Here is an 11,885-nt window from a genome sequence, read left to right on the forward strand (position 1 = left end):
ACGCAGCATCCATTCGCTGCAGAAACGCTTCGACACAATCGGTAGGAGAGGAGCTCTGTAAGTCTGGTGGCAGTCCGGAACGGTTCATGTGACCCTGGTTTATGTCCAGGTGGCAGTCATGGTGCCTGGAGTGCTGATGAAGAGAAGCGGCTGAAGCGGGCCGTCCAGCAGTACCTGGAGACCCAGAGTAACACCGATGGTTCCGGTGTGACCCGAGACCAGCTTTACAAACAACTTCCATGGAGAGAAATCAGCAAGAAGGTCCAGACTCGGTCCTGGGTTCAGTGTCGCCACAAATGGTCAGTTTCTCTATGAGCAAGTTCTGGTTTGGGTCGTGGTTCTGTCCTTCGTGCAGGTAAAGTTGGGCCAGTGATCCGATCTGATTGTTTGCACAGCTGAAGCCTGAGTCTTCAGTTCCTGGGAAAGGATAGTTTAGTACTCTTACGTACTTTCTTTTTTTAATTTCTTGTTTCTCTGTTTAATCTACCGTAACCTTTGTTAGGCCAGTAGGGGATGATAATATCCACCCTAGTATTGACCACCAAAGGAGAGGTGGACCAGTCTGAGCAGTCCCAGGCCAGTTAGACTACATAAATAGTGGTAACTCTAGTCATCATGGACCTAGTTACCCCAGCTGCTCAGAACCCTCACCCCCCTGGGGGTAAGACCACTGAGCACCGACTAGAACGTTAGAGATTGAACTAACAGATTCTGCAGAGTGGAAGAATAGAGATAGAATGAAGCAGAATGATGAAAAAGGGGTCCCTATGTCCTCCAGCAGTCTAAGCCTATAGCAGCAGAACTATAGAGATAGATCAGGATAACCTGAGCCACTCTAACTAGAAGCTTTATCAAAAAGGAAAGTTTTAAGCCTAGCCTTAAAAGTAGACAGGGTGTCTGCCTCACGGACTAAAACTGGTAGTTGGTTCCACAGGAGAGGAGCCTGATAACTAAAAGATCTGCCTCCCATTCTACTTTTAGAAATTCTAGGAACCACTAGTAAACCTGCAGATTGAGAGCGAAGTGCTCTGTTAGGAACATCAGGAACAATCAGATCTCTGATATCAGATGGAGCTTGGCCATTTAAGGCTTTATATGTGAGAAGGAGGATTTTAAATTCTATTCTTGATTTAACAGGAAGCCAATGAAGAGAAGCCAGGATAGGCGAGATATGATCTCTCTTTTTCATTTTCATCAGAACTCTGGCTGCAGCATTTTGGATCAGCTGAAGGCTTTTAACTACAGTTTGTGGACTTCCTGATAGTAAAGAATTACAATAGTCCAGCCTTGAAGTAACAAATGCATGGACTAGTTTCTCAGCATCACCCCTGGACAGGAGATTGCTCATTTTTGCAATATTCCTCAGATGAAAGAATGAAATTCTAGAAACCTCTTAGATCTGGGATTTAAATGACAGGTCCTGATCAAAAATAACACCAAGATTTTTTACTTTATTATCTGAAATCAGTTTAATCCCATCCAAATGAAGTGACTGGCTAATCAGTTTCTTTTTCAGAGACTCTGGTCCAAAGACTATAACTTCTGTTTTGTATGCATTCAGAAGCAGAAAGTTAAGAGTCATCCAGGTTTTTCTGTCTTCAGACATGCCTGTAATCTATGTAATGGGTTAGCTTCATCTGGATTTATAGACAGATATAGCTGGGTATCATCAGCATAACAGTGGAAATTAATGCCATGCTGTCTAATAATTCTACCAATTGGGAGCATGTATAAAGTAAAGAGAATTGGTCCTAGCACTGATCCCTGTGGTACTCCACAGGTAACCTTTGAGAATGAGGAAGATCTATCATTAACATGAACAAACTGAAATCGATCAGATAGATCAGATTTAAACCAGTCTAGTGCTGTTCCTTTAATTCCAACAAAATATTCAAGTATTTCTAAAAGAATATTATAGTCAACTGGATCAAATGCAGCACTGAGATCCAACAGGACGAGCACAGATACAAGTCCATTATCTGAGGCCATGAGAATATCATTAGTGACTTTCACCAGAGCTGTTTCAGTGCTATGATGAGCTCTAAAGCTTGAACTGTAAAGTGCCTTGAGATGACATGTGTTGTGAATTTGGCGCTATATAAATAAACTGAATTGAATTGAATTAAAGCCAGACTGAAACTCTTCAAAAAGTTCATTATGGTGGAAGTGATCGCACACTTGTTTGGCAACTACTTTCTCAAGAATTTTAGATCAGAAAGGAAGATTGGATATAGGTCTATAATTGACCAAGTCATCTGGGTCAAGAGACGGTTTCTTAAGCAGAGGTTTAATTCCAGCAACCTTAAAAGCCTTTGGTACATATCCCTGTAACAGAGATTAGATTTATTTGTAAGTGAAATCGCTAATGCAAACTGGAATATGGTTTGTAGTGAGCATAACCCTGAAGCGGCACTGGATCTATTTATGTCAATGTTTATGGATGCTGTAAACAAATATGCTCCCTTAAAAAAGTTTGTTGTCAAAAATAGGTCTGCCCCTTGGCTTGACCTTAGTCTTAGGTCGCTAATGGCAGAGAGAGATTCAGCTAAAAAACTCTTTGTACTTTCTGGATCTATTGATGACAGGCGGAAATACTGTTCTCTACGTAATCAAGTCACATAATTGAATAAGATAAAAAAAGGACTTCTTTAAACGAAGGTTATATGAGGCGAGGCACGATAGTAGAGGAATATGGAATGTTTTAAATGAAATCATGGGTCGGAACACAACTGTGTGCACACCCTTTGTTGAATCAAATGGATTTGTTCTCACAAAGCCAGGTGATATTGCTAATCATTTTAATGACTATTATATTGAGAAAGTATCTCAATTAAGGCAGACTATGAACACTTCACACAACATTAGATCATATGAATGTATTAAGAACATTATAATGAAAGGTAAAAGTTGTGAATTTGTATTTAAACAAGTTGACGTCCATAGGGTGGAACATTTGCTCCGTTCTCTTCCTGATAGTAAACTAGCTGGATTAGATAACCTGGATAGTAAATTGCTGAGAATGACTGCTGGTGTCATAGCAGCTCCCATCTGTCATATTTTTAATTGTTGCTTGGATGTGGGCCTATGTCCAAGGATCTGGAAGGAGGCTAAAGTTATTCCTTTACCTAAAGGTACTAAATCTGCTTTTAATGAGGGGAACTCTAGACCAATAAGTATTTTACCTGTTTTAAGTAAAATTATGGAAAGATTGGTACATGCACAATTTCAGGATTATTTTGTAAAAAACAAACTTTTTACAGACTCTCAACATGCATATAGAGCTGGCCACTCAACCTCTACTGCAATGATTCATATGACTGATGACTGGCTTAAAGCGATGGATAAATCTATGGATTTTAGTGCTGCTTTTGACATTCTGGACCATACTTTATTAACTGAGAAACTTAAATTTTATGGTTTTAATTCTTCGGCATTAAAGTGGATTGAAAGCTACCTGTCTTTTAGATCACAGAAGGTTTATCTGAACGGCAGCCTCTCCAGTAGAAGAAGTTTGGAGTGTGGAGTTCCACAGGGCAGCTGTTTAGGTCCTTTACTTTTTTCAATCTTTACTAATGATCTAGTTTGGGCTACAAAAAGTGCCAAAACTGTCCTGTACGCAGATGATACCACTTTGTATTATACTGCACCTTCATGCGGTGAATTAAATCAGGTTTTGAGCCAAGAACTGAATGTTGTATATGATTGGGTGGTGAGTAACAAACTGGCCCTCAACATCTCTAAGACTAAGTGCATGGTAATTGGTTCAAGGCACAAGATGTCCGCAAGCCCAAAGCTTGACCTAAAGTTTTGTGACTTGACGGTTCAACAAGTTGAAAGTGCCAAACTCCTTGGTGTGATGGTAGACTGTTCTCTGTCTTGGTCTCACCACATTAATTATACAGGTGCTGGTCATAAAATTAGAATATCATGAAAAAGTAGATTGATTTCAGTAATTCCATTTAAAAAGTGAAACTTGTATATTATATTCATACATTACATACAAACTCATATATTTCAGATGTTTATTTTGTTTAATTTTGATGATTACAAATGACAACAAATGAAAATCTCAAATTCATCATATCAGAAAATTAGAATATTACTGAAGACCAATAAAAACAAAGGATTTATAGAAATGTTGGCCAACTGAAAAGTATGAACATGAAAAGTATGAGCATGTACAGCACTCAGTATTTAGTTGGGCCTCCTTTGGCCTGTAATACTGCAGCAATGCGGCGTGGCATGGAGTCGATCAGTCTGTGGCACTGCTCAGGTGTTATGATAGCCCAGGTTGCTCTAATAGTGGCTTTTAGCTCTTCTGAATTGTTGGGTCTGGTGTATTGCATCTTCTTCTTCACAATACCCCATAGATTTTCTATGGGGTTAAGGTCAGGAGAGTTTGCTGGCCAATTAAGAACAGGGATACCATGGTCCTTCAACCAGGTACTGGTAGCTTTGGCACTGTGTGCAGGTGCCAAGTCCTGTTGGAAAATGAAATCTGCATCTCCAAAAAGTTGGTCAGCTGCAGGAAGCATGAAGTGCTCTAAAACTTCCTGGTATGTGGCTGCGTTGACCCTGGACCTCAGAAAACACAATGGACCAACACCAGCAGATGACATGGCACCCCAAACCATCACTGACTGTGGAAACTTTACACTGGACTTCAAGCAACGTGGATGAAGTGCCTCTCTTCTTTTCCTCCAGACTCTGGGACCTTGATTTCCAAAGGAAATGCAAAATTTACTTTCATCAGAGAACATGACTTTGGACCACTCACCAGGCAAGACGCTTCTGACGCTGTCTGTGGTTCAAGAGTGGCTTGACACAAGGAATGCGACAGCAGAAACCCATGTCTTTCATACGTCTGTGTGTGGTGGTTCTTGAAGCACTCACTCCAGCTGCAGTCCACTCTTTGTGAATCTCCCCCACATTTTTGAATGGGTTTTGTTTCACAATCCTCTCCAGGGTGCGGTTATCTCTCTTGCTTGTACACTTTTTTCGACCACATCTTTTCCTTCCCTTCGCCTCTCTATTAATGTGCTTGGACACTGAGCTCTGTGAACAGCCAGCCTCTTTAGCGATGACCTTTTGTGTCTTGCCCTCCTTGTGCAAGGTGTCGATGGTCGTCTTTTGGACAACTGTCAAGTCAGCAGTCTTCCCCATGATTGTGTAGCCTATAGAACTAGACTGAAAGACCATTTAAAGGCTTTTGCAGGTGGTTTGAGTTAATTAGCTGATTAGAGTGTGGCACCAGGGGCCATCAATTTTGAACCTTTTCACAATATTCTAATTTTCTGATATGATGAATTTGAGATTTTCATTTGTTGTCATTTGTAATCATCAAAATTAAACAAAATAAACATCTGAAATATATGAGTTTGTATGTAATGTATGAATATAATATACAAGTTTCACTTTTTAAATGGAATTACTGAAATCAATCTACTTTTTCATGATATTCTAATTTTATGACCAGCACCTGTATTATTGTGAAAATGCGAAGAGCAATTAGTTCCGCAAGGAAATGTTGCTCTTTTATGGCCCGTCCCCTTTTATGTCAAATAGTTCAGAGTCTAGTGTTGTCATCTTGACTATTGCTCTACAGTGTGGACATCTGCTGCCAGGGGTGAACTCAAAAAGCTACAGGTTGTTCAGAATAAGGCAGCACGGTTGGTACTGGGCTGCCACATTAGATCTAATGTCAGCCAGATGCATTCCTGCCTTTCCTGGCTTACGGTTGAGAACAAGTTGCTTTTTAATACACTTATCCTGTTTAAGTCAGTCATGAGCAGTAATGTTCCTGCTTTTATACATTCACAAATTGTTTATAGTAATTCTGTTCATGACCACAACACTAGAGGTTCTTGGGCAGCCTGTTGGGCAGCTTGTTTTACCAGGTCCAAAAACCAATGCTCTAAAGAGATCCTTTATATATAGATCATTACACCTTTGGAATAATCTACCTCACTACATCCGCTACACTGAGAGTAAATTATCTTTTAAAAAGAATCTGAGACTCCATTTGATGCCCTGAAGTGTTTTTGTTTTATTGACTGTTTTATTATATTTGTTCTTGTTTTATTGGCTGTTTTATTTTACTTGTTCTTTTGTACTTCCTATAGTAATTTTAAGAAATTACATGTTTGGACATTTTTATATTTGTAACTGTTTTTTACTGTATGTTTTTAATGTGGACCCTAGGAAGACTAGCTGTTTGCCATGGCAACAGCTAATGGGGATCCTTAATAAAATTACAAATTACAAATCACATCTAAAATGGAGGAGGAGATCAAAGGGAATACCTCCTTAAATAACATGGTTAAAGGGAATACCTCCTTAAATAACCTGGTTAAACGGAATACCTCCTTAAATAAGCTGGTTAAAGGGAATACCTCCTTAAATAACCTGGTTGGAACTGGATCAAACATCCAAGTTGAAGGCTTTGATGAAGACAATAGTTTTGCTAACTCTGAAAGTTCAACTGGATCAAAGCAGTCTAAACCCGGTCCAGATTCCATGACTACCTCAGATGCTGCCCCCCCTCTAGTTAGAGTGGCTCAGGTTATCCTGAGCTATCTCTATAGCTTTGCTGCTAACCTTTGCCCTTTAGTCTAACAAGTTTTAGTGATGGATTTCAACTTTATCATCAACCAGCTATATTCTTTGAATAAATAATTACAGTCTGGAAAAATAACTTTGACGTCGCTCCAAGGGAATTCAATATTTCATCACGTTTTTATTCCATAGCTGTAAAAGTAGAGGGACACCAGGAAGCTGTTGGTCCACCTTTATGCACATGCAAGCCGTTAGCTGTTCAGGCTGTCAGTCTTGTTAGCCAGGTAGCCCTTCATGGCTAAATGCTCCATCTACAGAGAGACATTCACTGGAGCTCAAAGCTTCCCATCTCTATTGATTGCTAGAAAGGAGGCTGTTGGTTCTCTATGCTTGGCTTTTCTTTATCAGGCCGCCTTCTTTGGCAGATTAATCCTGAATATACAGGCGAGCTGCAGCATATCTGGCCTAAGACTGCCTCCTCCTGGAGGGGAGCCACAATTACCAAGTCATTTTGATAAAGTCAAGAAATAAACTTCATAAAACACCTGGCAAAATTATTCTGACCCCATTTCCCTGTTTGGCTGTGACTCCATCCTGGAGAGAAATATCAGCTGTGCTGCTGCCATCAACACCTTTGTTTCTAGATGTTGGAGCTTGGCCTGTTTTCCAGTGTAGTCCTGTTTCTCTGACTGTGACTAACTGGATGTGCTCTCTTCATCCTCTGACATGGGAGCTGGCTCGGAGCTCGTCTGCCTGGCTGTGTGTTTCCTGGACGGGGCCGCCTGTGGAGCTGGTTGACAGTTGCCTTTTGTATCTATGCTTCTTTTTCTATGTCTGCTTCTGTCTCCTTGAACCCCAGTGGGCCTCAGCAGATGGCCGCTCACACTGAGCCTGATACTGCTGGAGGTTTCTTCCTGTTCAAAGGGAGTTTTTCCTCTCCACTGTCGCTACAAGCATGCTTAGTGTGAGGGATTGCTGAAGAGTCAATGAGTCGATGCAATCAGCTGGTTTTCCTTAGATAGAAAACTTTGAATCAATCAGACTGGATGATCTTGTGAACTGGAAAGTGACCTGAGATGACCTGATGTGAATTGGAGCTATAGAAATATACTGAATAGAATTTAATTAAAACAATTAACATGGTGATGATCTACTGCGGTTGATTGAAATGTTCTAGAAGCGCTCTTTCAAAGATGTCCACCCTAACGGAGGCTTTCCTTCCTCTCCACATAATCAGCTTCTCTGCAAACTGCTGTCTGATGGTGATTGCTTTTAGGTCTGTGTAAAAATACTAACACACAGTTATAAGTAACAAATAACACACAGGTAGAGTACTCTTTAGTGTGTACTTTATAGTAGTGGCGCTTCCACAGTACGCTGATGTTGGTAATGTTTATGTTACAGGCTCTTCATTCTGGAGCACCGCATGAACATTTACAGAAACGCCTTCAACAGAGGAGCTGAAAGTTACTCGGCCAAAATCCGCCTCATTAACACGTAAGGTCACACGGCAGTCACATGACCCACTCCTTCTCCTAGGACTTCTAACTCTGGGAGAAGTTAGAAATTACTCTATGGGATCTGGAGCGGTTCTGAGATGGTGGTTCTACGTACCTTTTCTGCTTCCTAGGTTGTACCACAGTGCTGTGGAGGATGCAGCTGACATCAACTGGGAGGAGATTGCTGAGACCGTAGGGTAAGGTCAATGGTTAAGCTCTAAAGTAATGCCTTCAGATGGCTCAGTGATACCGGCTGTAGTACCGGATAGTACTGAGTGTCGTATTGCTTTCCAGTACGATGAGTCCATGGGGCATCCAGCGGATCTTCACCAGGCTGAAAGTACGAAAAGTTCCACATTTCCAATCTTTGTCATTTGGGGGTGAGTATTGCTGCACTTTATTGTTCTAATCAGCCAACATGATGCAGCTATAGAGTCTTTTCACATGGTTCACACTGATCAGTGTTGGGTGTATTTAAATGCTCCATATTTATAGCGCCCCACTTAACAACTCAAGGCACTTTACAAAAATGGAAATTAATTTATACAGATAAAGTACAAAAGTTAGCTAAACTGATTAGACGGTACTTATTTACTTATTTAGAGCAGATGTTTTTAAAGGTAAGCAGCATGTCTGATGAAGATGGGCTAGAATTATATTTTATATCTGTGGTAGATTATTTGGTTGGATTCCTTTAAATGATAATTGAAAATAGCGAGACAGGAAAATAATGAGAAAATAGATTTAATGACATCAGTCAGCACAGTGTATGAAGACAAAAGGGGGTAGGTCTATGGATGTTTTGAACACTAGTTAATGGGATAACTAATTTAGATTTCTCAAACCTGATCTATGCATTATTACCGTATTTTCACGACCATAAGGCGCACCGTACTAAAAGGCGCACTCTCAGTTATGTGTCCCATTTCTGTATTTAACACACACATAAGGCGCACCGGACTATAGGGCGCGTTTTTTATATACAGTTACATGTCCTCTACTACCTTTAAATACCTCTACTGCGTATTTAAAAATACAGCGGGGGCAAAACTGAGTATGACTGCTTTATTCATGTATTTATTAAAAAGTATTAATCAAACCTGGGAGCTGGCCGTTAGACAGAGACATCGCAGATGACACAGCGCTGTGATTACTCCTAAATTAACTTAAAATCCTGAAACCTGCTGACGGAATATGTTCGCTTTTATTACCGGTATCCTGGTGCCTGCAGTTTAAATTATTTAGATGAAAAACACCTGCCAGCCGCCGGAGGCGACCCGGCCCAGAGGCTGCTGTTGACGGGATTCCTACTGTCGGTGCACCGCTGGTATGTGGGGGTCTGAGCGCCTCCGACAGAAATAGTATAGAAGGCAGGATGATAATCTGGATGAACTGACTGCAATTATTAAGTTTTCAGGTGGACTTTCTCACTTAAAAACATATTAAAACTACTTTATTCCCACTGATCACAGCAAATATAGCTGCAAGATTTAGATTATTTAGATGAAAAAACACCTGCCAGCCGCCGCGGTGAAGAGGAGGAGACCCGCCCAGAGGCTGCTGCTGAATTAAGTTTTCAGGTAGAAAAATAGAGCGGGAGCAAAACTGAGTATGATTGTGCTTTATTCATGTATTTATTACAAAGTATTAATCAAACCCATCAAAGTCATCATCCTCTGTTTCTGAATTAAACAGCTGCGCTAAATCAGACATGACAGTTTCCCCTTCTTCGCTGTCAGAGTCACTTTCCGTGCAGCGCAGCTCCTCAGGAATAATGCTGGCTTTTGCGAAAGCTTGAACAACAGAGCCAGCAGACACGTTAGTCCAAGCATCAACAATCCATCCGCTAACGGTGGCGTAACTCGCCCGGCGCTGCCTTCCACTTATCCTGAAACTGTGGTCTCCGTCTGTCATCCATCGCTCCCACGCCGCTCGCAGCCGTCATCAGTGGCCGGTTGGTGATGCATGGAAAAAACCACCTGGTCTCCTCACATACACCTGCCTCAGCCACGCTTTCATCATCTCCTCATCCATCCAGCCCTTTCATTTGCCATCAGAGCGCTGTGTCTGTCTCGCTGTCAGCTCCCAGATCAGCTTCTCTGATTGGTTGATGCGGCGCGTCCAGCAGCAAAACTTCAATTTTTCCATCTCGAGCTGCAGCGCGTTGGCGGCGCGTCAGATGCTTTTTTCTCCAGAGCGTGGAACGCTCCGGACGCGCTGCGCCTGCTGCTCAAAACGCGCCGCGGGACCTTTTGCTGCGCCTATACGCGCGTCAACCATTGACTTTGCACGTAAACTCGCTGCTTCTGCTGCACCTGCTGCGTCCGGTTCACACCGATGTCGAGCGGTTGAACAGCGAGCACAGCGTTCATTTGTTTCACCATGTTTTTCACATCAGCTGTGAGATGGGCACGCATGGAGTCACAGATTAACAGCGATGGTGATGAGTGGAAAAAAAACCACCTGGTCTCCTTACATTCAGCCACTCTTTCATCATCTCCTCAATGAGGTGGTCTCAAAAGTCCGCAGTAACAACACACATAGGGCGCACCGCACCAAAGGGCGCACCGCACATTTTGAGGGAAAAAAAAGACGTTTATGTGCGCCTTATAGTCGTGAAAATACGGTAATAAAGCATCTAGGTGTTTCCTGCCTTGGTTTTCCAGGATGTTTTCTGAAGTCCAGACCCCCCAGGTGCTGATAAAGGCCAAAATAAAATAAACGGCTGCTGTGTTTTAGATCCCTTTAAAATTTTGACTGCTTTTTATTGGGCCGACTGATCCTGACAAACATCTCATCTGCTGACGAAAGCGGATAAATAACTTAGAACATATTTTAATGTTCCTTGTTGGCGTTTGGCTTGGTTCTTCATCATCAGAGGTAAATCCTGATAAATCTTCCACAGTCCAGTAGATGTGGAACCCTGAGTCAAAGCAGCGCTTCTGTTCCGTTTACTTTTGATCCATGGTTCTCTTTCTTCTGGGCAGACTAATCTGACTACATCTATTGCTGATTGCTTGTTGAAGATATTTTGTTGTTCTACATTTAAAGAAAGCGCTTCATATAGAAAAAAAGTTCCAGCTTGGAGAAAATTCTCCAAGCTGATTTCGAAGCTCCTCTCTGACCTGCCTGCTGCTTGTTCTCCACAGAACCTTTCAGACCGAACCTGCTGCAGTTAGACTGTGGTTCTGTGTCAGACGTAAGGGACCAGCGTAGAGCAACAGTTCCGTTAGCAGATCAGATGTTCCTCAGATGTTCCTCAGCTACAGCATTAGCAGTTAAAACGTTTTCCATGATGGGCTGGAAACCAAAGACCGCCAGTCCTGAAGGGGAACTTCTGAACCGCTACCACTGTATGTTAGAACACAAGCTAGCTTCTCATGTGTCGTCTTCTTCTCCAACCTTAGAGATCATGGACTTCCTGTACCACCACCTGGTTCCGGTTCTGCAGGAGAAGCTGAGCTCCTGCAGAAAAAAGGAGCAGCTACAGGAGCAGCAGCAGCAGGACCGATACCAGCTGTCAGACATCTTTAACTCTGACGTTGAAGACGAGGACAACAGCTGAACACTATCAGAACACAGGCCCCGCCCCCATTTGTGAATAGGAGGGGCTTAAGCCTTGACAGGAAGTGGACAGATTTTTTGTTTATAAATTCTCCATGTATTGAAAAGATTCAGTTTTTTAATTAAATGTGTTTCCTGGTTGAGGCGTTCGGGTCTGATCAGCACCATCACTTAGACGACTTTTACTGTCTGTTTGTAAGAACTACCTGCACACCCACCCTGGCATGTTATCGGGGCCCGGGGCCTTTCTTGGGGTGACTCTCATCA

The 11,885-nt window shown here is 42.0% G+C and overlaps 1 protein-coding gene across 1 annotated transcript; it reads left to right on the plus strand.

The window, feature by feature from the left end:
• The first annotated feature begins 6 nt into the window (after positions 1-6).
• Positions 7-11,788, plus strand: LOC119779415 (transcription termination factor 1-like). Its single transcript, XM_038279063.1, has 6 exons — positions 7-41; positions 110-299; positions 7,960-8,052; positions 8,186-8,251; positions 8,349-8,434; positions 11,462-11,788. The coding sequence occupies exons 3-6, from the start codon at positions 7,982-7,984 to the stop codon at positions 11,617-11,619; spliced, it is 381 nt and encodes a 126-aa protein (XP_038134991.1). The 5' UTR covers positions 7-41; positions 110-299; positions 7,960-7,981; the 3' UTR covers positions 11,620-11,788.
• The last annotated feature ends 97 nt before the right edge of the window (positions 11,789-11,885 follow it).

The sequence above is a fragment of the Cyprinodon tularosa genome, unplaced genomic scaffold, assembly GCF_016077235.1.
Source record: "Cyprinodon tularosa strain WSP-4 unplaced genomic scaffold, ASM1607723v1 ctg1470, whole genome shotgun sequence".
Lineage (NCBI taxonomy): Eukaryota > Metazoa > Chordata > Actinopteri > Cyprinodontiformes > Cyprinodontidae > Cyprinodon > Cyprinodon tularosa.